General features: G+C 46.1%; 1 protein-coding gene across 1 annotated transcript in view; it reads right to left on the bottom strand.

Moving 5' to 3' along the window:
* Positions 1–27,333, bottom strand: part of HTRA3 (HtrA serine peptidase 3) — a 263,892-nt gene extending 236,559 nt beyond the window's left edge. Inside the window, exon 1 of the mRNA XM_069203412.1 lies at positions 26,129–27,333. Within this exon, the coding sequence (XP_069059513.1) occupies positions 26,129–26,564 (436 nt within the window). The 5' untranslated portion in view covers positions 26,565–27,333. The remainder of the gene's footprint in view (positions 1–26,128) is intronic.
* Positions 27,334–27,984: the final 651 nt, after the last annotated feature.

The following is a 27,984-nucleotide window of genomic DNA, read 5'->3' as shown; positions in this document are numbered from 1 at the left end:
CTTCTACTGGGAGCCCAAACATCCTTGCTAATTGTTGATGGATTGGCTGCTGTCTGCCCCCCCCACCCCCCCCACCCCCACCCCACACACACCTTGTCCCCGGGATCCTGGTGATCCAGAGTAAGATTGACTCAATCTTTCATTCATGGTGGGACAGGATAGCTCAAGTTGGTTACAAGGTGGATGGTGGTTTGGGACCCAGGTTGCCTGCAGACACAGTGGCATCCAGTAGCCAGGTATCAGGGCACCACATTAGGGTGTCAGGAGCGATTGCATAGGAGTGTGTGTGTGCATGAGCTGATTGATACCCATGGCACCGCATGGGCGGTACAGAGTGGATGTGCGGGAGTGAGTACAGGTGAATGTGAAGGCAGCACTGTGGTCTTGCTGGTCACATTCTTCTGCCAGGGAATTTTTGAGGTTGGCATTACGATTTACTAGTGTGGCCTAGGCTGCATGTGGAAGTGTTCCAAACCTTGTATGCACTTATTGCTGCTAATGTTGGGAACCAGAGTGCACCATGAATTTATGTGTTAAATTGAAGTTAGTGAACTCTAGGGTGGGTCCTGAGCTGACAGTGTTTGGTACCGCCCAAGGGTGCGGGGAGGGAAAGTATTGTTTTCTCATTTGTATATACTGTCATTGGTGTTACACACAGTTGGGCCTAATATTGTGAAATCTAATGCTAAAAGCAATTTAAGTTCAGATTTACATGATACTCACACTGTGTTGACAGTGTGTGGGTTGAATACAATCTTTACATACCTACACGTTTTTTTAAATCTCATTTGTGCGGCTCAGCATGGTTGTGGTGGGGAAGTGCTGTTCCATTGCTTTACACATTGCCTCAGTGATAAGGCTGACTGATCTGTGCCAATCTACCCAAGGGTGAGTGCAGGTTAAACAGCTAGTGTAATCACCCACCTCTGATGGGAGTGGCAGGTTCTGCCTTGCTAGGGCCTTGCCTCAGCCAACCAGAAAGTTCTGCCTCCAACAAGTGCCATGATTACAGGCCTACTTTTGTGAAAAATGTTTAGCTGTCTTACTTTTCATATTCCAATGAATATGCTTATGTAACTATATTGGCATGGGACCCAGGCCAGTCATAAACACTAGTAATTAGCATTCAACTGATACTGGTAACCAGGTATGCCAGTATGTAACAATCCATTAGCAGTCCCATAATTACACATCATATTCTGTGGAAAATGATCAGTTGATCCCTGTTTTAACATTCAAAATAAGTTGCTTATGTAACAATGAGGGTCATTCTTAAACACTAGTTATTATCATTCATGTAATACAGATAACCAGGTAATTCATATAGATGAAGGTATGGAAGACATCTAATATATTATTTTTATGTATGTGGGTTAAGTGTAAGAGATGTTGATTGAGATGCAGGTTAGTGGTTGGAGACCATGTGTAAGGCAATTTTTTTGTTAAGAACAAATCTAGTGTCTTGCTCCTTTCCAAGGATCAGACACAGAACGTGTTAGTCCCACATTAATTTGTGTACAAAGAGGAGCATTGTGAGAAAAAGGAGCTGTGTGTAGTAAACTAGGAAGTGAGGATTAGAAGTGGATTTATTAAGAAACAATCCTAACTCCTATCCATCTTCATCTGTTTGTGAAGTGAGAGGGATGGTGTGAGGGAGGATTTGAGGACCTATGCTTTCCTCACCACCCTTCCTCTCTTCCCTCCTTACTGCCAGAACAATATACCAGACTCATGGTTGCAGCTACTGATGACCTGAAGGCAATGGTAGCTGCCTTTATCCCCTCCAATAGCCCCACCTAACAGCAAATTCCTGTGTATGGACCTGGGATTGTCAAAGGCATCCTCCCTGGTCCTTCAAACATGAGTGCAAAGTCATATGTAATGTTGCAGGCATTTCAATGAGTCATCCAGGAGGTTATGGGCTGGATGCTTTATTTGAGACTTTCTAGTGCCCAGAAGGCATCAGGCACCAGCAAATTCACTCCCAAGCACCCCACATCTGTCTGTAAATCATCCCACATTGGGGGACACATTGCAGAGCCAGCGCCGGTCTCGGCAGCACACCACTAGCCCCTGGTTAATTTACGCACAAAGGGCCACATTTCCATGAAAGTTGTCAATCAGCTTTGATGTGCCACTTTTCTTGACCCCAACCCCCCATAACGAAAGCATGTGTGCGCTGTATTTACAATACGGCACACCATGGCACACGTTAGGAGAATAGCGTCATAATTTATGATGGTATTATGGTACTTGCAGGAGTAGCACCATAAATTGTGGTGCTAATCTTGCAAAGTAAATGGAGTTCGATTGAAAGTAATGGGTGTATCATTTTATGCTTAAAATGGCACAGTGAAATGTTGTAAATTTCACTGCGCCATTTTTACAGGCCTCAACTGTGTGGGAACACCCCCCTTGCATACATTATGCCTGGCACAGGCATAATGTGGCGCAAGGGGATACAAAATGATGCAATGCATGCATTACGCCACTTTGTAAATAAGGCGAAAGAGGATGGCCTCCTTAATGCCACATGTGTCACTCAGAGGTATTAGGGCCTTGTAAATCTGGCATAAACTACTTCTGATACAGTCCACAAGGAAGAGATGGCACAATAGCCAGGATGTACTTAATCCTAGTTTCACCATAATACAAACAGCAAGGCGCCGGTATTCTAGGTTAAGCCTTGATCCCAGGGCCTCTTGAATGATGCACTGTTTGCTCTAAAAACAGCACTATTATGAGCCAAACCAGAGACATTACCCCTGCCATGGATGTCAATTCACTGAAATGCCAAGGCTAGCTGAAGTGACATCCACTTTCAGTCACACACAATACTTACACAAATACACACTTACATACATTCTCTCTCACATAAACACACTCTCACCCACAGGCAAGCACACAACGTACATTTTGGCTGCCATGGAAAGGCATATTGAAAAATATGTTATTATTCACTATTAGTGTAATACAAAATTGACAATAAAACAGAGAGCGGAGCCCCAACTAGTGTCCATAGCGCTGTGTTCCTGACAATGAATTTGCCATCTCTGAAGCCAGGGGTAGCAAAGGCAGTGCCAGGGGTAGCAAAGGGCAAGCCAGGAGTCGCAGCTGCGAACCCTGGCGACCCCTAAATGACATCCAAGCCCCCTGCATCTGACCCTCACGCGGTTTGATACGAAAAGCATGTTATTTATCAGTGTGCCAGCAATAGTAAAATGATGATGCACATGATTCAGAAACTATCTCATTATCAACTGTCTCAAAACCTGGCAGTAAAATGATCAGGAATTATTCAAACCTAGTACAGCCTTCCAACACTAAACAAAAAGAAAAAAAAAGAAAAACATTATTATCAGTCAGCAGGTCTTTCTTTAATGGCATCTAGAGGTGGGAGTGATTTTTCGAGAGGTTTATTTATGACACTGAGGCCCATATTTACACTTTTTGACGCAAAACTGCGCCAACGCAGTTTTGCGTCAAAAAAATTAGCGCCGCCTAACGCCATTCTGAAGCACCATGTGGGCGCCGTATTTATTGAATGACGTTAGCCGGCGTTAGCCGCCGGCGCCGTATGATGTGCGTTAAAAAAAACGACGTACACCAGGCAGCGCCGGCGTAGGGGGATATGGAGATTGGGCGTCAAGAAATGGGGCAAGTCTGGTTGAGGCAATTTTTTCGCCTCAACCCGATTTGCGCCATTTTTTTTCACTCCCAACCCCCATAGAAATGACTCCTGTCTTAGCAAAGACAGGAGTCATGCCCCCTTGCCCAATGGCCATGCCCAGGGGACTTCTGTCCCCTGGGCATGGTCATTGGGCATAGTGGCATGTAGGGGGGCACAAATCAGGCCCCCCTATGCCACATTTGTTTTTTTTTTTAAAACACTTACCTGAACTTACCTTAATGTCCCTGGGATGGGTGTCCTCCTGGGGTGGGCATGGGTGACAGGGGGTGTCCTTGAGGGCATGGGGGGGCACCTCTGGGCTCCTTCAGAGCCCACAGGTCCCTTAACGCCTGCCTTTTGCAGGCGCTAAAAAACGGCGCAAAAGCGGCCGTACGTCATTTTTTTTGACCCGCCCACTCCCGGGCGTGATTTTTGCCCGGGAGTATAAATCCGACGCACATGCCTCGGAGTCGATTTTTTAGGCGGGAACGCCTACCTTGCATATAATTAACGCAAAGTAGGTGTCCACGCTAAAAAATGACGCTAACTCCATGGACTTTGGCGCTAGATGCGTCTAACGCCAAAGTATAAATATGGAGTTAGTTTTGCGTCGAAATTGCGTTTAAAAAAACGACGCAATTTCGGCGCAAACGGAGTATAAATATGCCCCTGAATTATCCTTCAGAATCTGTTATGAAGTTCAAAAGGGGGCACAAACCCTCCATTCACCTTCCAATAACAGCCTAACTTACCAAGAGCATTCCCAGTCTCTAACCCAACAACAGCACAGCCACAAAGCCTACCAAAGCTCAGCCAACCACGGATCATTGTTAGCCATCTCAGAAACGCATACGGTTTAAAGTCAACAAATATGAAAGTGTGGGAATTAAACCTGGTTACACAGTCAAAACTCCTAGACAGCGTTTCTGCTTCCAAGCACTCATGCACCTCCTGCATGTGACGTTGTGTAATACTCAATGAATGCTGACACCAACATCGATGCTGCACTCGTGTTTAAAAATAAATTCAGTGGTAGACTTGGTGTAAGGCAACACTATTTACGTAGTTTGTGGTGATTACATTACTAAACAAATGTAGTAAACAGAACATAATGCAATCTAATATGGAGATTTGTATTACTTCAACTTTCATTCAATCATCAAAACTAATCAGAAAATAGACAGGTTGAATTATGTATCATCAGAAGGTCATAAATGATACTGGAAGGGTTTGTAATATACGGTAGAATATTACCCCCTTTAAATGCGCTAATTTCTACTGCTATAGTTTAGGTGTTCTAAAGTCAGAATGTGCCTGATATAAGACAATTATTTATTCCTTGTGGCTAGGGTTTTCACGGTATCCCTTAGTGCATACAAGCACAGAGCAATGGCAGACTTACTTCAGAGCTTGTATGGGAAAATTGCGCTCAGTTGCTTCAATAATGTCTCAGTATGCAGCCAGGGTTGGGCTTGGCCAAAAAATAGGGTCGGACACCAAAATAAAAGTGGCCATTATTATCCAACCAGATTTCTAATAAAGGGGCCCACATTTGCAAATCAGACCAGTTTTGAACTTGTAAGATACTCTGGCCCTCATTTTAACGCTGGCGGACGGTGACCACCAGGGTTAAAGTGGCGGTAGTTCCAGCCATATCATGACCGTGGCGGAAGCGCCACGGTCATACTGCCGGGAACGGCGATATACCGCCATGGAAAGGCTGGCGGTAAGGGGATTCGGGGCATGGGCAGTGCAAGGGTCCCCCAGGCACAGCCCCATCGCGATTTCCACTGTCTGCCTGGCAGACAGTGGAAAGCGCGAAGGGTGCTGCTGCACTCGCCACACTGCCACATTGCCGCCGGCTCCATTAGGAGCCAGCTGCAATGTTACGGCCCAGCGGGGATGTCGAAATGTAGCCGGCGGGTTCCTGGCTGCATAGGCGGCCGACTGTCGGTCTATTGTTGAAATGAGGGCCTCTGTATGGGGATTTTGCAAAGAATGGGGGACTGCATGCATTGGTGGTAATATCAGGGAAATCAGTAGTAAAATCCGGCCTAGCTGACCATTAAACAAGCCCACAACTAGCCAAACAAGCGTTTGCAATGCAATGGGTCTAGCATTTGCCCATGTTAGAGCTTTCAGTGCTGTAAATTCCTAACTGGACTTTTTTTTGCCACATAAATTGAAAATGAAAAGTAAAACAGTTGACATAAACAAGCCGATTCAAAGCGCCACAGCAGCCATGAGTGTGCAATTTACCATGTAACAGGGTCCATGGCCAAGGTGGTAACAAAACCGTCCCAAGGAGGGACAAACGTAAAGCATTTACCAATGATAACAAAGGACTTTAAGTCAGAGCGTTTGTGCGCTTTATCTAAAAACGGCCCACACACTGACCTTGTTTACTGCCCTATGGGCCAGGCTGGCCCAGTATGGGGCAAGCAGGGTGAAAACAAACCAGGTCATACGCTTAAATCTAAGGCAACGTTGACTTGTCTATTTGTTTAAGTCGCACTGAAGGCCAAGCAATGGCATTTAAATGTCCACCTGAGACAGTGCTGTGCAGCTAAATAAGTATTTCATTAACATGAGAGTAGAACAGTAGCCCTAGATTTTGACATCTGGGAGCTAGTTAATGTTGAACAGCAGGGTGTATGCAGGAGGAGTCAAATGGGTCCACCAATACAGTCTTAAAGTGAAAAAGTGCTTTTGATGCAAATGAACTGCGGGCCAGATATCGGACCAGAAGCTGTGCATGAAACAAGAGAATCCATGAACATCTGCAACTGCAAAACCATCGATTTCTCAAGGGTTTCAGAAATCCAGTTAAATTTATCTATAGGAAAAAGTTGAACAACCCGATCCTTTATAAGTTTTTAGTGCAGGAGAATTGTTTAAATTACTTTGTTGCTACTTTGGATAAAAGATAGGAGGTCACGATTTGAGGAATCAAGAAAATTAGTTTCCCAAGTCAGTTAAAGTCTATGAAAACTATAATAAGGGTGTTTATACGGATGCAAAGCCATGCAAAAAGCAGTGTAGGAAATATTGGGCAAATGAAGAGAGAAATCATAGTCTGGATGTGAACACTGAGTGTAACCTGCTTTCAGTGACAAACCTCTGTCTGCTTACCAAAATACAATTAAGAAGTAATGAAGCTAAATACACCAAACAAATTTCGTCAAATAGGCAGTAATTTACTTAGGAAAATTGTTCAAAAATAAAGAAATTTTGATAGAGAGATCACAAACAGTAAGTGAAATACCCCAATGAAGAAAGCATGGAAAAGAGCATTGATATACTTGGCTGTCTCTGCAGGGTCACCCCAAAACGTTTTGTCTTACTCCTGTTTTTGCTGAACTTGTCTTTGTTGGCTTTAGGACTATGCTCGCTTTGCCTGTGCTGTCTCCTTTAAACATAGTGAAATGGGCTTACACCCAAGTGGCACATTTACTTTACTTCTAAGTCCCTAGTAAAGTGTTACTACATGTGCACAAAGTTTGAAAATCATTTGCTACTGGTGGGCCTGCAGCACTCATTGGGCCACCCACTTAAGTGGCCCTATAAACAATCCTCAGGCCTTCCATTGCAGCCTGAGTGTTCAGTTTTAAACTGATTTTTTGAGTTGGCAAAACAAACCTTTTGTCAGGCCTAAACTTTACTTTTTAGTACATATAAGTCATCCCTAGGACAGGCCCCCAAGAAGCTCATAGGCATGGTGCAGTATATTTAAAAAATTGGGCATGCACTTTTAACTTTTACATGTCCTGGTAGTGAAAAACTCTTCTCAGACCCAACTCTTCAGATCACTTCCGGATCTGTGGACTCTGGCTGGAAAAAGGACTGCCCAGCTGTGAAGTCAGCCCTGCTGACCTGCTTGCTGATCAAGGTCTACTTTGCTGCCAAGGCCTGCTGTTGCTGCTACAGGATTCTTCTGCTACTGTGAACTGCCCCACTGCCTGTGTGGACTCAGCTCTCCAGGAATTCTCCATGGGTCAGTTGGCTGGCCCCCTTTTCAAGGCACAGGGACATAACAGACTTCTTCATTGCAATGCAGCTTGCCATTGACTCTGGTGCAGAGTGATACAGCTCATTCTTGATGCCGATGCATCTCAGTGCTAGTCCTCGCAGGCACCAGCTGCTTCTTCAATGTAGATGCAGCCTGATGTCGGCTCAAGCCCAGCTTGACAAATCTCGAACTCTGCACTGATAAATAACAGCACAAATCTCCGCAAGCCCCACCCACTTCCTCGACAATGAAGCACAGAATTGCATTACAGCTCCTCGTCAACAGTTCCTCAACAACAGCCCATGCATCTCGCCGCACAAACTTTTCCCCTCAATGCCCAGGCCACAAGGTACTTTGTCAGCTGACTAAACTCTGGTTCCAGCACACGCTCCACCACTGTCAGCCTGAACATGTGACTTGGACCCTTTCTATATGGACCAAATAATTGTGGTTGGCGCTGTTTGCTCCATAGCAATTGATTTCCACAAAACTTTAAAATTATATAACTCCAGTCTACTAATTGGACTTAAGCTGTTTTAGTGTCAAATATTTATTACATTTGCCTCTTCTTTATGGGGGGGGGGGCGTGGCCAAGGAGGCCAACAAGGCGGTCGAGCTTTAGAGGTGCTCCTGTCACCTGACCCACATCCTTCCTCAGCCTGCCTGCCAGGGCAATACTGGTACCCCCCCCAGAGGTCCCCTACCCTCTGGTGTTAAGGGGGTGCCCTGTTTTGGACCCTCCTTTTGAGCGCCCCACACAAAGGACTTTTCTTGAGGCCACTTGGGCTCCACCTGTGCAAATGGCAGCTGTGGTCACTTCAGCGGCCCACCCATAATGACTCATGGGGATTGGCCTGCCCTAGGTGTACCGAGATCCCTCTGTGACCCAAGGGGGCTGGTGTGATGGCCGGTGCCCCCTACATTTCACAAAGAGACGGCAGTGAAGCTCTAGCACATAAGAGCATGCAAAAGGTACTGCAGCCAGTGTACATGCAGATCAGCCACGATTGGCCGAAACATGACCTGGGCGGAGGTGGCGGTACAACTTGCTGGGGCCCCAAGCAGTGAGGTGCAGCATGTGGGCAGATTGCCCGTGATCGGGGCGTCAATACATGGACAGAGACGGTAGCCCAGACTCTGCTGCCTCCTGCAAGGTGAGGCATGGTGGACGGGACTGCATGACATGGGGGGCCTGCCTGAGGGACAAGCCAAACCTGTGGTGGCAGGACGCACTCCGCATCAGTGGCATCACTCACCTGGCTTGCCTGAACTTCTTCTCCCCTGAAACCTGCATCTTATGTGAGTGGCGTGGTGGCCCTGATCTTACTCGCTCACTATCATAGCTCACATACGATGATTAACCGGGCCCCGGGGAGCTGACGGGTGACAGAGGAGGGGGTGCGGCTGCGGGCCATGTGGTCCATTGAGGATAAAGTTCATGTTGGTGTGAGACGTACACCTCCTTCGGCACTGGACAGCACGGGCCCCGTGGAGGTGATTGAGGACCCCGTGGAGAAGGGTGGGAGCCCCCCTCACCACACAGATCATTTGCATGGTGAGGAGTACACACTTCAGAGCCCTAGAGAACATTGGGCTGAATCCATCCTTGGTAGTGAACACTAGGGAACTGTACAGTGGCACGGAAACCCAATGTACTGTCCAAGTGTCTCTTCAACTCACCTACTGAAGATCTGTATATGCCTGTACACTACTGGTGCCTCGAGGGGCATCCCTCTGGGGGTCTGTGACTCAAGTACTACTGCCTCTGAGGAAGTTGGGGGAGCCTAATGGGATGTAGGAGACACATCCATCTGAGGCGGCATACATTCCAAACTGGCCCCTGACCCTTCCTCGTGGGTTGTCGCCCACTGCTAGCAGTGGATTTGGACTGCTCATGCTGCCCAGAAGAAAGCAGGTTGGAGCTGCTGAACCGCCTGGCCTAACCCATCTGTGGGCTCCCTTGGCCTTTACACCATCTTACATATCGTTACAGTGCTCTTCTGCTGGACCTGACTCACTGAGGTAGGCTGCTCGTGCTGCATTAGGGCAATCGGGCCTGCTTTCTGGTACCCTATTTCTTGTCCTCCTTCACCATCCTCAATCAGGAGATAGGACGTAGCAAACCCTTCGCCAATAACAGCTCAGACTTAAATTGGCCAATACACTGTCATGACATCCGACAACAGAGGAGCTGAAGGGGATTCCCACGCCACTCAACTCCAGCCGCCTATAGACTTACAGGCTGTCCTTAAAGCAATTCAGGATTTTAGGGAGGTGGTAGAAGCCAAGGTTGACGGTGTCCAAACTGACAACTTTCTCCTGTGTCACGAGCTACCCAAAGTCGCTGAAAAAGTGACTGAGACTGAAACAAGGATTATAACAAAGGAAGATGATGTGGTAACTCTTAAACGCCAAGTATCTAAGCTGATGTCCAGAGCGACCGAGATAGATGAAAGAGCTGAAGATGCTGAAACCCACTCAAGGTGTAACAACCTACACCTCACTGGAATCCCAGAGGAAGAGGAGGGCTCTGGGATGAGTGATATTCTGGAAGACTAGGTCTGGTTCTGGATCCCGGCAGACAAGTTGTCATGCTGCTTCGTGGTGGAGATAGCACATCGCACCCTAACTAAGAAACCTCCCCTTGGGGCGCCTCCTCACCCTGTCATAGTGTCCACCCTGAATTTCTGGAACCGCTGTAAAATTGTATGTGAAAGTCAGAACCGTCAGGATCCACCACACTTTAACGCCAAAATCCTGATGTTCCCAGACTACACTTGGGTGGTCCAGCAGAAGCGGTGCTCCTTTGAAGACATGAAACAGAAGCTCAGTGCGCTTCACATCTACATGCTTTTGTTCCCGGCCCACCTTAAGGTCATTTTTTTATTTATCTACCTAGTTATTTTACATCCCTCTATATTATAAATTTATCTCCTGCTACATTTCTTAACTTTACAGGTGGTCCAGTCCCTAATAAACCCTCCCCACCCAGGGAATGACCCTGGGAGGTGTAGACTTTAACGCTGTCCCCGATCCATGACAGAGCGTCTGATATTCCACATCCCAGTAGACATGCTTGCTCTACCATTATGGCCCTCATTATGACTGCAGCGGTCTTTTGTCAAGACCACGGCAGCCGCGGCAGCCGGAAGACCACCAGTGCTGGCGGCCTTCCGACCACCACATTATGACTGCCACTGGATATCCGCACCGCCGGTGGTTGGATATCCGGCGGCATTCATCACGGCGGTCGGCAGCGCATAGACGGTTCCACTGCCGGCACCGCCACGCCAGAAAGAGACCGCCCACAGAATTACAGCCAGTAATTCTCTGTGGCGGTCGTCTGGTGCCGTGGCAGGGCTGATGGTGGGAGCGCCAGGTCCCGTCCCCTTTCGGAGGAACACCTTTTCGTGTGAGGTAAGTGCTGTCCGCAAGGGGAGAGGGTGGGGTGTGTGAATGGGTGTGTGTGAGTGTGTTAGACTGTGTATGCGTGTCATGAATGTGGGAGGAAGGGGGAGTGTCTGTGCGTGCATGCCTGTGTGTAAATATGGCGATGGTGATACGTGTGTGTATGCGTGTGTGTATGCATATGGACAGGGTGGGGGTGTGTGCATGGGTGAATGTGTAAGGGTTAAGGGGGGTGTGAGTGAGTGCGTGCAGGTACATGTAAGTATGTATGCAGTTGAGGGGAGGGGCTGGGGACGGTGAGTGTATGTATGCCTGTGTGATGTGTATGGGAATGTATCAGTGTCTATGGGGTGAGTGGGGGTGTGTCTGTGTGTGACTGTGGGTGTGTGGGTGCATGCGTGTGTGTGTGCAAAGTGTTTTGGGGCTATCCCAGCGACACAAACGGAAGTTCCTGTCATCAGGTTACCTTACCACCAGCATTTTGTTGCGATGAGACCACCAGAAATATGCTGGCGGTGTCCCAAGTAGGAATAACTTTGGCGGTTATCTGACTCCTGCCAGGCTGCAGGTGGAAACCTCCAGCCTGGTGGGCCGCAGTAAAGCAGTGGGCCGGGTTGGGACGCGGAATTTTGTGGTGGCCAAACTGCAGCTGTCTTAATATGGCGGTCTGCACCACTGGTCCCACGGCGGTGATACTATCACAGCGGCCCTGGTGGTCCATGGACCGCCAGGGTCATAATGAGGGCCTTAGTCTTCAGGGCAGACGCCTATGAGCCTCTGTGATGCCTGGCGCATATGGGACCCCTCACTACAGTCATACTCACCAGTGTGCGGCCCACCGCACTGAAGATAGAATTGACCTCTTCTGGCTACCAGCTGGTGACCTTCTATCTCTACAGTCTGTTCAAATCCTACCACAGGGTATATTCAATCATGCCCCTCTTATCCTTGAGTGGGATGCTTGGCTGGGTGCCCTTTGTCGAATGTGGAGGTTCAGTACATGGCATCTAATAGCTCTAGAATGTGCTGAATTTATGAAGGAAGAAATACAAACAGTCTACCAGACTATTGGAAACTTGGGGCCTGATTTATACTTTTTTTGCGCCGCATTTGCGTCATTTTTTTTACTCAAAAGCGGCACAAATTTCCAAAATATAATTGAATTCTGTATGTTTGCACCGCTTTCGCATCAAAAAATGATGCAAATGCGGTGCTAAAAAAGTATAAATGAGGCCCTTGCTATCCGCAGCCACAATGTTGTGGGCTGCGAGAAAGGCTACTCTGCGGGGCCTCCTCAAGGGTTATGTGCGCCGGAAAGAACAGCGTACTTGGAGACCCAGATTCTCAACTTGGAGAGCCACGTAGGTGGTCCTGACCCAGGCGAAGAGGGTCACCTATTGGTGATGGCACGGTCTAAATTAAAACAGGTCTCTCTGGAAAAGGTGAAACAGTGTTTGAGGGTATCAACTCAAAGGGTTTACAAATCAGGAGACAAATCAGGCAAGCTACTATGTTGGCTGGCAACCCGAGATATCTCCAACAGGATTGTGCCAGCCATTAGAGATTCCAATTGGAAAATCTCTGTGAGGAACCATCTGCGATTGCACAAATATTCACAACATTTTATCAAAATCTTTATGAGGAGACTCTATCCCCCATGCAAGTTTGAGTCCCCCTCTTAAGAAACATACCTCTACCTTCAATTCCTCCCCTTCTGACACGTGAATTGGCCCTGCCCGTAATAGTCGAAGAACTAGACCAGGCAATATCTGATCTCCAGTGAGGCAGGACTTCGGGCCCTGATCGAATACTTCAAATGCTATCATGCTTTACTAGTGCCCCACTTGTTGGCACTCTATAGAGAGGCGCTGTCCCAAGGCTCATTCCCCTCCAGACTTAGATAAAGTTCTATCGTCGTAGCTCTATCGATAAAGCTCATCCTACCGACCGATTTCCCTTATCAATTTAGACATCAAGATCTTCGCTAAAGCCCTGGCAACTACACTGAGTCAGATGTTGTCCCGTCTCATACATCCTGATTAATGTGGCTTTATGCCTGGTAGAAGCACCCAACACTGTATTTGTAAAGTACAATTAGCACTCTCTCAATCACACTGCTTAGATCGTGACCTTGCCCTCTGGTCAATTTCCAAAAGGCATTCAATTCGGTCTGCTGGTCCTTTCACGATGCTGTGCTCCAATGTGCTGGCTTTGGTGTATTCTTCTGAAAAATGGTGGGCCTCCTGTATAACACACCCACAGCCCAGGTCTTGGTCAACAGAGTCCTAGCCCCACCCTTTCTGATCCACAGAGGTACATGTCAAGGGTGTCCTTTATCCCTGCTGCTATACGCCCTGGCCTAGGCGTATCAGACCCTTGGCATGTCTGATATGATGTGACGCTCAGATTTGGGGCTGGCGAAGGAGGGAGTGTCGTAGACTTCATTGCTCTTTATGCGGATGATATACTGATTTTCCTCAATACTCACAGGCCTCAGGCCCCATGAGCCTTGAAATACTCCACCTCTATGAGAAGGCCTCTGGTCTGCGGGTCAATGCACGTAAGTTCCTTTTAATGGTGGTGGATACAGAGGCCACGGAGCATCACTAGTGCCCCGACATTCCAGTTTGTCAGAACTCCTTTATGTATCTGGGGATTCATATCTCACACCTTCTGAAATTGGCCTGGTCCCTAGACTGCCACTCTCTTGCTCCAGCTCTAGACAGGGACTTGCGTAGGTGGAGTTGCCTGCCCTATAGGCCAGTGGGATGCACTGCAGTCTTTAAAATGTTGTGACTCACCCAGAACCTACACATATTAACACATTTTCCATATCTGATTCCTAGAAGATGGTTTTGCTCACTGACGACAAAACTGACGTCCTTCGTTTGGGTGGGTGGGCGGCACCGATGGTGGTCTTGGTATGTCTGACAGTTATGGTTATTATCTTGCTGCATATCTGGTCACAAGTAAGGAGGGTCGGATGAACCCACATACCATCTGGAGCTACAACTGCTGGGGTTGGAGGGGCTTCTTGGGCTAATCTATGGAGACCAGTTGCCCCTTACGGTGTCCTGCTGTGCCTGAGTGGCGGTGCACTGCTGGAGGGTGGCTCTACGCTTAATTCAATGGGACCGTCGTCTGACAGCTATGACTCCACTGTGGCAGGGGACCTGGCTTTGGCAGGTGTCGAGTCTTGAGGGTTTTTCCCAATGGGACTGGATAGGAATCATGTATCTGGGGGACGTGTCCTTTCAGGAACTAAGAGATCATTATGTCCAACACACAAATCTTTTGTTTCCTCCTGTTGGGCCATGCCTTGTGGGTTCATCTCTCCATGGATGTCCAGATCCCTAAATATAGTCGGTTGGAAGCAAAACTCCTCATGGGGCACCTAGGTAGAGGGGCCATATCGCTCACTGATGATCATTGCACTGGATGGGTTCACTTTCCTCTGATGGAAATGGGAGGAGTGGGTGAGCTAACTAGATGACGATGACTGGATGGAAGCATGCTCAGCCTCGAGAGAATTGGTGACTTCATCACGACTGAGAATGATCCAAGCTAATTATGTTCATGCAACTTACGTATTCCCCCATCGGTTATGACAGATGGACCAAGCAGTTCAGGTGGTGCACATCGTTCTTTCCTTGACACGGATTTCTACCATGTGGCCTGGAACTGCTTGGCTCTGGGTTCCTTTTGGGAGCGCGTGGGTTGTGAGATCTCAGCAGTTCTTGGCCACTCCACTGGTTTGGGTACTCATGTGGACCTGTTGGGCCTTTTATAGGAACCTGAAGAGTCACGCTCCAAAAGGATTTTCATAGGGATGACCTGCTTGGTGGCAAAAAGAGATATTGCCCGTCATTGGAAGCAGCCTACACCCCCCTCGCTGCTGGCCTGGTGGAGGGAAATGGACTGGGGTGCCCACCAAGAGAAGCCAATATATGGAGCACGGGTGCTCCCAAAAACGCAATTAAATATTGGGGAAGTGGTGTACTCATCATGGTTTATGGGCATAGTGAAATGACATTTGAACTGATAATTCAATTTCGATGATGTACTCCAGAGATTATTATTGTTACGGAATAATATTTATGTCACAGTGATTGATGCTTGCCCTGTTAAACACAATAAAATTTGATTATCAAAAAAAAACTTTACTCTATTTTTATAAATTGGTGTGGTATTTTTATTCTGTAGTGTTTTCACTTTATTACTGTTTGTGTGCTGCATAAATACTTTACGCAATGCCTCTAAATTAAGCCTGACTGCTTTTGTCCCAAACTATCAGAAGGTTGAGCACAGGTTATTTTTGGTGTTTACTTGTGTTTCACCCGGACAAGAATTGTGGTAGCTGCCTGAGTAGATTTTCAACCCCCTTAAATAGTAACCCAATATCCCACATGCATTATCGGTTGGCTTATGAGAAATGTGTGAAGGGGTCGTGATCACAAAATGATTTTCTCTTGGAATGCTATACACTTGAGGGCAGGTAGAATATATTTCATATTCGAACTGCAACAAAAGTAATACATACCAGGAATTTTAGTTAATCTCATGCCTTTTTACCTGAGGATGGCTTTACTCTAAAAATGTGGCTTTAATAACACTTTAATATCACATTTAAGATTACATTATATGTTATACTGAAAGAATATGTCATGCAGCATGGGCTGCTATGTTTTAAAAGACGGTAGGGCAAACACATCTGTCACTCCACTTCCCATATCTATACCCTCTACAGCTGCCTATGACTCATGCATATCCACACTTAAATATCAGAGTAACATGTCCATCCTTTTATCTTGTTAAGAGGCTGCAGTCAAAACAGAGGACAAAACATCAGCTGTCTAGACTAGAGCAAAACATGTCAGTGGAATACGGAACAGACAAGGATTACAAGCACATTCTTCTAGGTTCTAACAAAGGGCGCACATGTTTGAATTCACTATGGTCTGCATTTAACTAAGTAGGGGAGGTGAGTAATAGTGAACAATGGAGCTAAATGTTTCAGAGCATGTGCAGAGTATGGTATAAGCTGTCATAACAGCCTTAAGAAAGAAACCCATTCATCATTTTCTGAAATATGGTTTATTGCGATGGTTGAGACCGTCTGTGGGGACTGCGGTTACTATAAAACCATCAATCCAAGTCCATAGGAAGAGTGGAAGTATTTAATTCAAAGCAGTAGCATCTAACATGACTAAAGTAATGTACTTATACATCGTATGCAACATACGTAAGTGTCTCTGAGTGACGCACACCTAAGTCCATTTGAAGCTTGAAGGACAATGATTCAAAATTGGGGCTCTCAGGACTTTGAAAAATAGCTTGACAGACTACAGTCATCTGAGTTCCAGTGAGTACACAAGTATAGGGTTTAGACTGAAAATCAGCTTTGACGTTTGTACACTAATATAAAGAGGCAGGAATTAAAAATAGAACATTAGAAGAATTCACGTTGCCTGCGAGTGAAGAAGGGGCATCTTCCAACCCATTCAAAGACAGCCACCCGTATGTGTTCTTGTCTGCTTTATTCATTATTGCCACTGACCATTAATGTATTGATTACAACACATTTCTATAGAATTTCGCTTTGGAATCTTTCATTAATTGAAAAATGCATGTAATTTTGCTGTTCTGCATTTTAGTCACTCAATTAAAGTTTACAGCCCAGTTGAGGTTGCATTTCTCTTACTGCGTAACAGGCCTAATCCATTGTGGATTTACAACTGGTCCACTCCTTCTTTCACTGAATTGTGCCTGCAAGAGTACACATTATCCTTGAAACCGGATGCAGATACCTATGGCATGGTGTGCCCCCTGAATATCAAAGATGGAACATTAAGGTATAAAAATATCAAGGATAAAATACAGAATCTAATATATTGGATGGTAGGTATACCTAACTCCATATGAATGTACTTTGGTGACACACACATATACAAAGGTTACAGGGATGTCATAGTTATGTTATGAATTTACTTGTACAAAACCATAGAAATTCAGCGGTAAGTTGGGGTTCTTTCAAGTAGCTATAACTCGTACCCTATGGTACCTATAACCCACGCCCCCGCAATGCACAGCTTTTGATAAAAAAATGTGACTGCTAATGTTTCATTTAAAGTGTTAAGGACTTTATAGAAGTTGTCATGATTGCTGTAATATCTGGGGTAATTTGCAGTGCATGGTGAGGGCACTCACTTACAAAACTGCCCCGGGGATGTGGTGATCACCAGGGCTGCAGGGGGGCTGGGCAGCCGCCCCCTGCATCCATTTTAACAAGTGCCCCTGGGAGGTGGCGGTCCCCAGGACTGCGGGCGCTGGGTTAACAAGTGCCCCGGGGAGGTGGCAGTCCCCGGGGCTGCAGAGGGAGGGGGCGGGCAGCCCCACTGCATCCATTTTAACAAGTGCCCCAGGGAGATGGTGGTCCCTGGGGCTGCCCCCTGGATGTGGCCCACCTGGAGGCTTCTAAAAAACAAGAGTGGGAGCCTGCACTTATGTTTTTTTTTAATGTTCTGCAATTTGGAGAGATCATAACGAAATCACTCCAATGTTGTTTTAAACCCCAGCACCATAGCTAAGGGGCCAGGGTGAGTCTACCCTGGCCCCTTGTCTTTTTTTTTTTTTTTTTTTTTTTTACTCTTTGTGGGACTCAGCTGAAGCTTAATCCCAAGATGGCTGCCCACACTTCCTGGGTTAAGTGTTGGCAGCCAATCAGAGCTGTGCATTTGGCGGGCACGAGCTCTTATTCTTCGTGAAGTTGTCGCAGCCTCAGATATACACATTTGTTTTCCCTTTAATAGCTCATAAAATACTGAACTGATTTACAAAAACTAAGTGAAAGCCGAAGCTGCATACTGAAACCTAGCTTTCTGCCAAATTTGGTGTAATTCTTTCCAGTGATGCAGGCTGTAGCCTTTGATCAAAGGTCCTATGGAAATTAACAAAGGAAACACAACTTTTTTGACCGTCCCTTTTTCGCAGCCCCTGCTTGACGGATTACGCCAAAACATTTTGTGCGCAACAACAATCACTGGGGCACTTTTTTGGAAAATGTAATCAAACAGTGCTAAATATATAGGCAAGTAAAAAAACTCTTTTTCTCTGGAAGCATGGTCCTATACATCAACTATACAGGCGTGGCCCGTCCTTTAGGGCGGAGGGGCCACGCCCCCCCACCTTTTGCCCCTCATGAAGAGTGTCTGTCAGGCTGAACAAAGGTCAGCCTGACAGATACTCTTCATGTTCAGGACAGGCAGCCAGGAGCAGACATGCACGATTTGTGCAGACTCCTGGCTGCCGAGCTCAACTTAGCTGGGCTGAGGAGGTCACAGCTCCTATGGGCGTGACCTCCTCGGCTCAGCAGGGGTGCCTCGAGGCCCTCCCCTGGGTGACGAGGAAAGCGTCACCCTTTGACTTCGACCTGGGTGCTTCCGGTTTAAGCCCTGAAGTGCCCAGGGGGAGTGTCAATCAGTGACACTTCGTCACAGACTGGGGTGGGCTCAGCAGTCTCACTGACCTCATCCCACTCTGTGACGAGGCTGGGACTGCTGCCTCCCCTCATTGGCTGACCTAAGGTCAGCCAATGAGGGGAGGCAGCAGTCCCAACCCTCCTGGGACCTCCGAGGCTGAAGGTAAGTGTGTGTGTGTGTGTGTGTGTGTGATGTTTTAAAATGAATGTTTGTTGCATGCGTTCATGTTTGAATGTTATGAGTGTTGTTAATGGATGTGCATGCGTGCGTGTGTGAAAGAATGAGTATGTGTGCGTGTGTGTGTGTGTGTGTGTGCGTCCCACCGCCCCCCTTTCTCCTAAAGCTGCCGGCCGCCACTCTAACTATATCTATCTATTGTCTTTCTGTCTATCTATAAATACATATATGTTTTCAAGGTACCTAGATGTGAAATTAGGTGTATTAAGTCTATACCTCCTGTATATCTATTAATAATATTTTGTCATATCCTCAGTTTTCACTAGCAGAATCTATGGTGTTAAGTTGCAGGTTAACAACGGTGCACAATAGGTGGTAGAAATTCTTACCTTTTCGTAGCTATATACTTTGTGTATCTGTGTACAATGTTCCCAGCTGCTTTAAGTTTGAAGCAAGTGGCTGCGCACTGCTAATGGCAGGGTTGGTTTGTTATGTTTTGAGAGTGAATTAAATATTTAAGAAACAGGTTCTCCTTCCGTTCCCCATATCTGACAGATCCATTTGCCCCAAGATGACTTTACATTGAAAGGCATGCCAGTTACTTTTACGAAGACTTGTTATTGAGTCTTTCTCAAGAATCATTTACCGGAAACTTCAATACATAGACCGGTTCGAGTGCTTTTACTATGCACCAGGGTAGCTAAAAAAACTTTCCCTCAAAAAGCTCAGGTGAAAAACTTATCTTGCCCTGGAACTCTTCTTATCTCTTAAAGGAATGGCTAGTAAAATTACTCTGGCTGAAAAGGTTGTTAGCATTGTCCAAGATGATTCCATTTGTAGGAGAATATGGGATTTTGTTTTTGGTTTCTGGTAAATAAAAGTAACAATGAAATTGAGCAGAATAACTGAGTACAGACAAGTAAGAATAGTATTTCTAAAATTACTGCCCCTCCCTTCGCAAATTTTTATTTTTTATTTACTGGAAAGAGATGTGTACCAACTGAAATTGACAATTAGAGGAAGATTTAAGAGTCCCTAGCACCGCCTTGAGCCACATTAGGGTCATTTTTGTAATGCTAATGTGGCCCAACGAATCCAAAATTGCTGCGCCAAATTTACAAAATTACACAATGCATGCAATGCATTGCGCCACTTTGTAACTCTTTGTGCTACATTATGCCTGCGCCAGGCATAATATATGCAAAGGGGGCGTTCCCCCATTAGGTGGGCCGAAAAAATGGTGCAAAGACATCTAAAAGATTTCTTTGCTTCATGTTTTTTTTAGCACTTTTGACACCTACCCAGAGCAGGTGTTAAAGGGAGGCACACGGTTGTTTACAATGGGCATCAACCGGCTTTGCAGGATTAGCATCAAAATGTTTGATGCTAATACTGCAAAGCTCCAAACTAGCGTCACAAATGTTGTATCTTAGATATGGCGCACACATGGTGGCGGTAGGAGCCACTAAAGGGCGCAAAGAAAGTGGCGCTGCAGTGGGTGTTATGTGCTGATGTATAACAGTTGCTAATAAATATCTCAGAAACATCATTGGCATTACTTAAGAGTTTGACATCGAATATTGTGATACAATGTTTGCAAAGACAAGAGCAGACACACTATTGCTAGCTGAGCTTGCTTCCAAAAAGAAACATAAAATTGTGCCTACTAAAGAGGACCCCCGCTATGTACGTCAATATCACTCTAATGGTTTCATATTTTCATTATGTAAAGATAATGCAAAAATATTCCCCCTGCAGTACTTACGCGCAGGCTTGCATTGAGTACACATCAGGGCCTGTTTTGTGTATAAGGTGCGCTGCCCTGGTCTGCGCAGCGCTGCACCTTTAATTGGGTGCGCAAGGAGCACACCTGATCATGTTTACCTTTCATAATGAATACTCAGCCGCCATCGCAGCTGTGACCTTGTACGTGAACTGTAGGCAGTACATTAGTGAAAGGTAAACCGGCTGCTTGAAGCAGACGGGCCATCATTCCTTTGAAACAGAGATACCTGCAGTCAGGTTCCACGCTTTCAATGGGTGTCTTTGGGGACGTACTGACAGCGCACCACCTAAGTGGCGCGCAATCATTACCACCCCCACCCCGGACAGTACCTTTGCATCTACGCCAATGTCTATAATACATCTTGGGTGCCGAGGTTTGCATGTTGCCACACCACCTTGCAAATGAAGGAACTCCACTTTCTGATTGGGCTGGCGCTAATTGTGCGCCTATCTGAAAGACAGGTCTGCAGCCCCCTCTAGCACCACAGTGCCCCATGGGTGCATAAAGCAAGCGCGCATGCCACTTGCACGCCAGAGCACTTTCCACACTACGCTACAGTAGTGCACAATCATATCAAGTGATGCAAAGGCGAGGGCACAGATACAGGCCATAGAAGAAGAATAACCGTAATTAAAAATCCCCAATCCACACTGTGGGAAAAATCTATTCATTTGAGGGAGCGTTTCCTACAATTTGGCATAAAACACTGTTTAACCCATCCGTCACACCCCTAATCGTTTTTCTTGTATGAACACATAATACATAGACGCTGACACATCAAAACAAATATCTTATAATGTTCGGTTGTTGACTGGGTTGTAAAAACACACTGAGGAACTTATCTTATCCCTGCTTGCATATGCTGAGATAGTAATAGCTATTATTAAAGAACCAGGCCTACCAAATTACTCTCCATACCGTCTGTGGCGCTTTCTTCAGACTGATCAGCTCATTTTGCACGATAAAAATACCATGTTACTAGAAATAGCACCATTTTAAAAGGCTGGTCTCCTTTGGCACCTTTTCGATTAATTCCTTCATGTTTCAACCTGAGGTCGCAGCGTCCAGAAGTGCTGCTTGCAAGAAGGATTTTCTAATCACAGTATATTCTATATTGCTCAAGGAATAGATTGTGAAGCCACTGATATTATCAGAGTGGTCTGGCTTTAGGGTGGCCGGCTTTAGGAGGGCTTTAGGATGGCCGCCTCAGTTCAACACACACTATAAATTGCAGGATTCATACCATGTAAGTAGCTTTTTTAACATCTATTTCTGCTCTTATACAACACATTTTGCCATTTGGTAGATCTGTAAGTGCTGATCACAGGTGTTACTTAGAACCTATCACGATCAGAAGCATAAACATTTATTAGACCCCCTTGACTAACACATACTAAGAGCACAGCTTTCGACATGATGCCCCCAGTCATTCAGCAATATTTTAGCTAGCCAGTAAGTCTATCAGAATCTTTCATTTTTCCTGCTGAAGACTATAAGGTCATTACACACTCTGATGCAGCAATCGTGAATATAAATGTATTGTACCTGTGTAGCAGTTATTTCAAGAATGAAAGTTGAGGCCACAACGACTGAAGGGATTAATTTACTGTCACGGTATCACCTTTATGATGTCAGAGTGAGGTTTATATCATTTCTCAATCTCACTGTGATGTAACAACACCTGAAACAGCCAGTCTTGCGATTCCTGATTGCTACAATTAGCATATACTCTCATGGAACACTAGAGGGTGAAAATGCATACTTGTGTATATGTGTGGCTTTGTATGTAATCTGCGCCTCTGAATTTTATTGTGTCCATGTGTGTGACTGTATGTTGAGTGTGTGTGAGAATGTGTCTGCTTTGGAGTGTGTGAATGATGGTGTGGTTATGTCTATTCGTATGAGTATCTGTACTTGTGTTCCTATGTCTCTGTGCATATGCGCATCACCTGCGCTTCTACAACACGCCAAACATTAGTTACACCAGCCAGACATTATTGCGGTACTAAAATGAACTAATAGCACTGTAGATTTCAAAATCAAGCTGGTAGACATGGCCTAACGCTGAAGAACAATGACAGCATAAGACCAGTTTTGAGATTTTATCCACAGGACTCAAGTGGAACTCAGAGTCAAATGCAGAACTCTCTGGTGGTCTTTGCCTGATTCTGCCATACGTGTGGTTCCTCTTCCGTATTTAGTGGGTAGAGGGGTTTCTTACAGCACAGGCGCAGATGACTCTGCCAGAGGCTCACTGGCTTTACAACAGAGGAAGAGCTTCTTGATTTAAGTGGGTGTTTTGATGCTGATGGCAGCCAGATGTAGGAAAAAATGTAGAATGCCCCCAAAGTGCAAGCAGAAAAGCCCCTTGTGGCGGGGCACACTTTTCTATTTCGTGAAACAAATCCCGGTTTGGGAACTGCAATTTTCATTGAAGGTGCCCCTGCTGTGTTTGCTGAAGCTCTTTCAGCAAACATTTCCTGCCGCAATATGGCAGACATGCTGCGTGGCAGCCAGCCTGCTGAGGTCTAAATGACTTCCTTTGACTCCTATTACTAACCTGTCATGGAACAGTGCTATAGAACCTCCCAAAATAAAACATATCCAGGTGCTTCAGAACCATCCACTCTAAAAATAAAGAAAACGCTGGAGGAAGGTCATCAAATTAGAGCATGAACTTTAGAGCACACTGAACCCACAAGAGATTATCTCAGCAAGTTGGCATCCTTCAGGAAGAACCTGAAATACACAGCTGGTAGGTGGAGCTTTCTGACAACTACATTTTTCAAACCAACACCCATTGCACTACCACTCAGACTTAGCTTAGAGGTAATGTGTAAAATATTTGTGCAGCACTTCAAATAGTAATAAAGTTAAAACACAACACAGGAAAAATCTCGCACCAATTTAGAAGAACAGAGCAAAATGTAATAAATGATTTGGTACCAATGTAACAAAAATCCAATCAATAGAACAGGAGATTTGAAATTTTAAATGTGTAGGTAAAAAGTGCTTAACAGCAGAAAGTGCCAACTACTGTTATCTTTGTGCTCTGGTCCAGGATAAAGTCACAAGTTCAGGCCTATCACAATGGACCATGGGCCAGATACAGGGACCTAGTTAATCCTACTGAGAAATGTGCCTTAAATCCTGGTTGTGGTGTGTTCACTGCACGGTGGAGGTCCAGAAGACAGATACGAGGGCACTGTTGACAATGCATCTTGCATCCACGGTTCCAATGAGCTGTGATGCCAGCTTGATTTGAGGCTGCATTGCGCTGCTTCAGTACTGATGAGGACTGAGAGGTCCACAACAAGGATGTGTTGTGCAGCAGTGGTCCTGATGAGCTGCAAGGGACGCGATGTGGGCTTGAATCATAGCTTTATCGCTTTGTGTTGGTTCTGGATGAGACCACCGCTGGGCTGGCAAAGCACCTTTAGCTTCACTTCCAAGGGTCCAGGACTGGAGGGGCACCACTTGGGGGTTAAGACTCAAAGCACGCAGGGTCCAGGTTCAGGGGAGAAGATGGTTGGAGCCTTTTGTGTCCCTGTGGCTCTGATCAGGGAGCCAGCCAACTAGCCCTTAGAGTCACTCTGGTGGTCCTGGGTTCAAGATGCAGGTCTAGCTCAACTCAGTCAAGAGGCATGGCAGCAGGGCAGTCCTTCTTGCAGCAGCACAGCAGTCCTTTTTCCACAGGTCCAGAAGTGTACTAAAGATTTCAGTCTGAGGGTACAGTGGAGTGGCGGTGAGTGGAGTGGTGTAGCATGGAGTAGCACAAAGTGGATTAAAGTGGCATGGATTGGAGTGGTATAGAGTGGCCCAGTGTCATAGAGAGGAGTGTTGTACTGTGGAGTGGCAAAGTGTGTCGTGGGGTGACCAAGAATGAAGTGGTGTAGAGTGGAGTGGCGAAGAGTGGAGTTGTGTAGAGTGTCATAGAGTGAAATATCATGGATTGGAGTTGAGTAGAGTGCTGTAGAGTGAAATGGCACTGAGTTGAGTAGGGTGGCATAGAGTGGGTGGTGCAAAGTGGAGAAGAGTGTTATAGAGTGGCGGGATGCAGAGTGTCATGGAGTAGAGTAAGCAGAGTGGAATGTCGTAGACTGGAGAGGCATAAAGTGACATAGACTGGAGTGGCATGGAGTGGAGTAGAGTGTCATAGAGTGGAATAGAGCAGAGTGTCATATAGTGGAGTATCATGAAGTGGAGTAGAGTGGAGTGGAGCTTTGTAGAGTGGAGTGTCATAGAGTGGAGTAAAGGGGCCTGAAGTGAAGCGGTATAGGCCTGAAGTGAAGCGGCATAGAGTGGCATAGAGTGAAGTGGCATTGAGTGGAGTGACATACAGTGGAGAAAAGTGGAGCAGAGTAGAGTAGAGTATCATAGAATGCAGTAGCACAGAATGGAGTGACAGAGTGGGGTGGCATAGCGTGGAGTGGCGTAGAGTGGAGTAGAGTGGCGTAGAGTGGAGTACAGTGGTGCAGAGTGGCATAGAGAGACAGGAATGTAGTGGAGTGGCATAGCATAGAGGGAAGTAGAGTGTTGCAGTATATCGTGGAGTGGTGTTGGAGAGTGGACTGCATAGAAAGTAGTAGAGTGATGTAAAGTGGAGCTGCAAAGAGTGGAGTATTCAAGATGTAGTAGTGTATTGTCATTACAAACAACACATTTTCAATTGGAATGACTTACATTAGTACATTCAGTTTACTGATACAACTATACAGCGCAGAAGCGATATTGTGTGGAAATGGCACCACCAAGTGTATTGATTTTTTTGATCCTATTAAAATATGTTTCCACCTCACTTGAGAATTATAAAAAAAAGTGTGTCATTTCTGCTTTCCTAATGCTGAGAAATTCTGAAAGATTTGCAGTTAATTAACAGACATTTAAATGTAGTTGTAAGCTCACACATCGGTATCCAGCAGGATCGTTGCATCAATCCTCTCACCTTGAAGCCAAAAAAAAAGTTAACACCAAGCTGCCTCGGAAAACAGAGTCTAACTTTTGACCTCTATGTTTGAATGCACAGCAAATGTGACAAGATAATAACGAATTTAAAGGCACATTTACAGAAAGTGAGCACTTGTGGAAGAATACAGAAAATAGACTATGCCCCACTGGAGGGACAAAGACATGCTGGACAGCCTAAAACAAATAAAACCAGCACACAGAAAGCAAGTAAATGTGAGTTACAAACCACAAAGCCAATGGTAAGAAAAGGGTGGAATACATTCCCAGGTAAGCTTTCAGAATGTCCCCAAGATGCCTTTGAAAACATAAAAGCTGCACTATTTTGTAGGCTTTGATTTGAAAACAAATGGCTAGGACCATTCATATTTCTCTCTTTTTGTCCCAGCTCCTCGTCAGAATATGGAGCCCTGTTCTGCCCATCACTCATTACTCCGTCCCAAATATCTGCCAGTTAACTAGTAAATTATGGCCTAAAGTATAAGGTCGACTCAGCCCGTTGTTAGAGATATACTTTCGAACCACTTGCACCCCAGACAAAAGGTATCTTTATTCAAATTTGGCAATAATACTACAATCAGAATGCAAAGAAGGCCCAATGGTGATATAAGCCGCTAATGCTTGTACAGCCTTACCCGATTCACAGGCTCCCTTCTGCGTCTGGAGGATGGCAGGGAGCCCTTGTTGCAACGCCTTGCGGTTCTCCACCTTCAGCTGGCACACATTGTCATAGGTCCTTCCATCGCTGCCGCACACCTTCGACGTCAGCTTGCACTGACACACACCCTTGGCCATGCGCTTCCCTGCCGGGTGCTTGCACTCCAGGCTGTCCCCACACGGTGGGTCGTCTTTGCGGCCACAGGCCTCTCCTTCGCCTGCGGCGCAGATGAGACAGCAGTTGCAGCGGTCGGGCACATAGCCGCTGGGGCAGCTGGGACTTGGGCATCTGGAGACATCACATCTTGAGGTGCACTTGCTGAGGCCTATGGGGTCTGTCGCACACTGCGCCGTGATCATGGCCATAAGGAGCCACACAAGCACTGGGGAAGGGGCTGATTTCTTCACCGCCATTTCTTAGAACTAAATAAACAGAAAAGTGACGAAAAATATACAAATTGTGCAGTTCTGTCCAACGAATAACACTTGATTGTGCAGTTTAGTCAAACTAACATCCCTAAAGAGATTAAAATAACAACTTTTCAAATCAAGAACAGAAGTGAAGTGTTCGTTCCTTCAGCCAAGTTCTCCGCTTTGCAATTAATGTGCAGCACTCTTCAAGGACTTTTCTGCATAAGTTAGCTGACGTGTTTATTGGGAGCAATCCAAACTAAAAGACGATTTGGAGCGGCGCTAAAAAATGATGCATGCTCGCTTTGGAAAAAATAGACTGCTTTCACGTCGCTTGTGCTGACTGGCTGTCTTAGGTTGTCATCATACAACTAGCTGGGTAGCAACCCTATAAGCATCGCCAAGTGGTGAAAATCAAATTATGGAGTGCAAACCCGGAGAGCGCTACGGCGTGCGGATTCAAGGCAGAGCGAGAGTAAACATTGAATGACTCTTGGCACGGAGCTACACCAGGGACCGTTGGTCCAACTCCCCAGTGTGCCGGCGGGTCGGGGCTTCCAGAGGTATCCAGACATCAGCTGCTCCTGCAGGACGGACAGCAGATGAGGGCAACGCTCGCTCGCCGGGACAGTTTTAATGTGTGTGCTCTGCCTGAGTCACCAATGGGCTCGTCTAGCAGTTTGGGGCCAGCGCTTCAGGCACCACTGGCCCCCCTCCAATCCCGGCCCAGCGAGGGCTGGAATGTGCTCGCATCCTCCTCCCCTGAGCAGCGCCGTTATCTGGAGGCCAGACTGCAGTGGCGTGAACAGGCGTTAGAAGCCTGACTGGCTGGTGTAGTCAAGTGTGAAAATACCAAGCGCTGTTCCCAAAAATGTGATTTTCCCTCGATGTAAAATGCATGGGAAAAAGACAAGATTTCGCTGCAAATAAATGCAGAGTGACCTCGAAACACTACAATTCATGTGCTTTCGAGTTTAACTTGATAAGTGTGGGCGACTTTCTAAAACTGGTCCCCTTTTTGATGCGCGCGTAGATGTGGCTTTTCCCAGTGTAAAACAATCATCAGCAAAAGATATACGTTTGAATTTACAGGTCACTCGCCACATGTTTCACTCTTTTCAAAAATGTTCCATTACCTCGCGTTGAGAGTGCCTCCGCCCTTATTCATTCTGACGAACACGTTCCTTAATCTGTCCCTTCGAGAATATAAAAAAAAAAAAACATGACGTCATTAATTCCAAGTCATATGATGAACACACATTCTCCTCACCAAACCGACTCCATTTTATTTCACCAAGCTGTGTTTGTTTCCCTCAACGGAGCACTTCATTTGCTTTGCTTTGCATTTCGCTGCACCTAAAACCACGGTCCCCTGGAATAAAAAAGTTGCAATTTTGGAGTGTCCTTGCATAAACCAAAACCC

The sequence above is a fragment of the Pleurodeles waltl genome, chromosome 1_2, assembly GCF_031143425.1.
Source record: "Pleurodeles waltl isolate 20211129_DDA chromosome 1_2, aPleWal1.hap1.20221129, whole genome shotgun sequence".
NCBI classification, from domain to species: domain Eukaryota; kingdom Metazoa; phylum Chordata; class Amphibia; order Caudata; family Salamandridae; genus Pleurodeles; species Pleurodeles waltl.
This window is presented reverse-complemented; position numbering and strand designations above follow the sequence as displayed.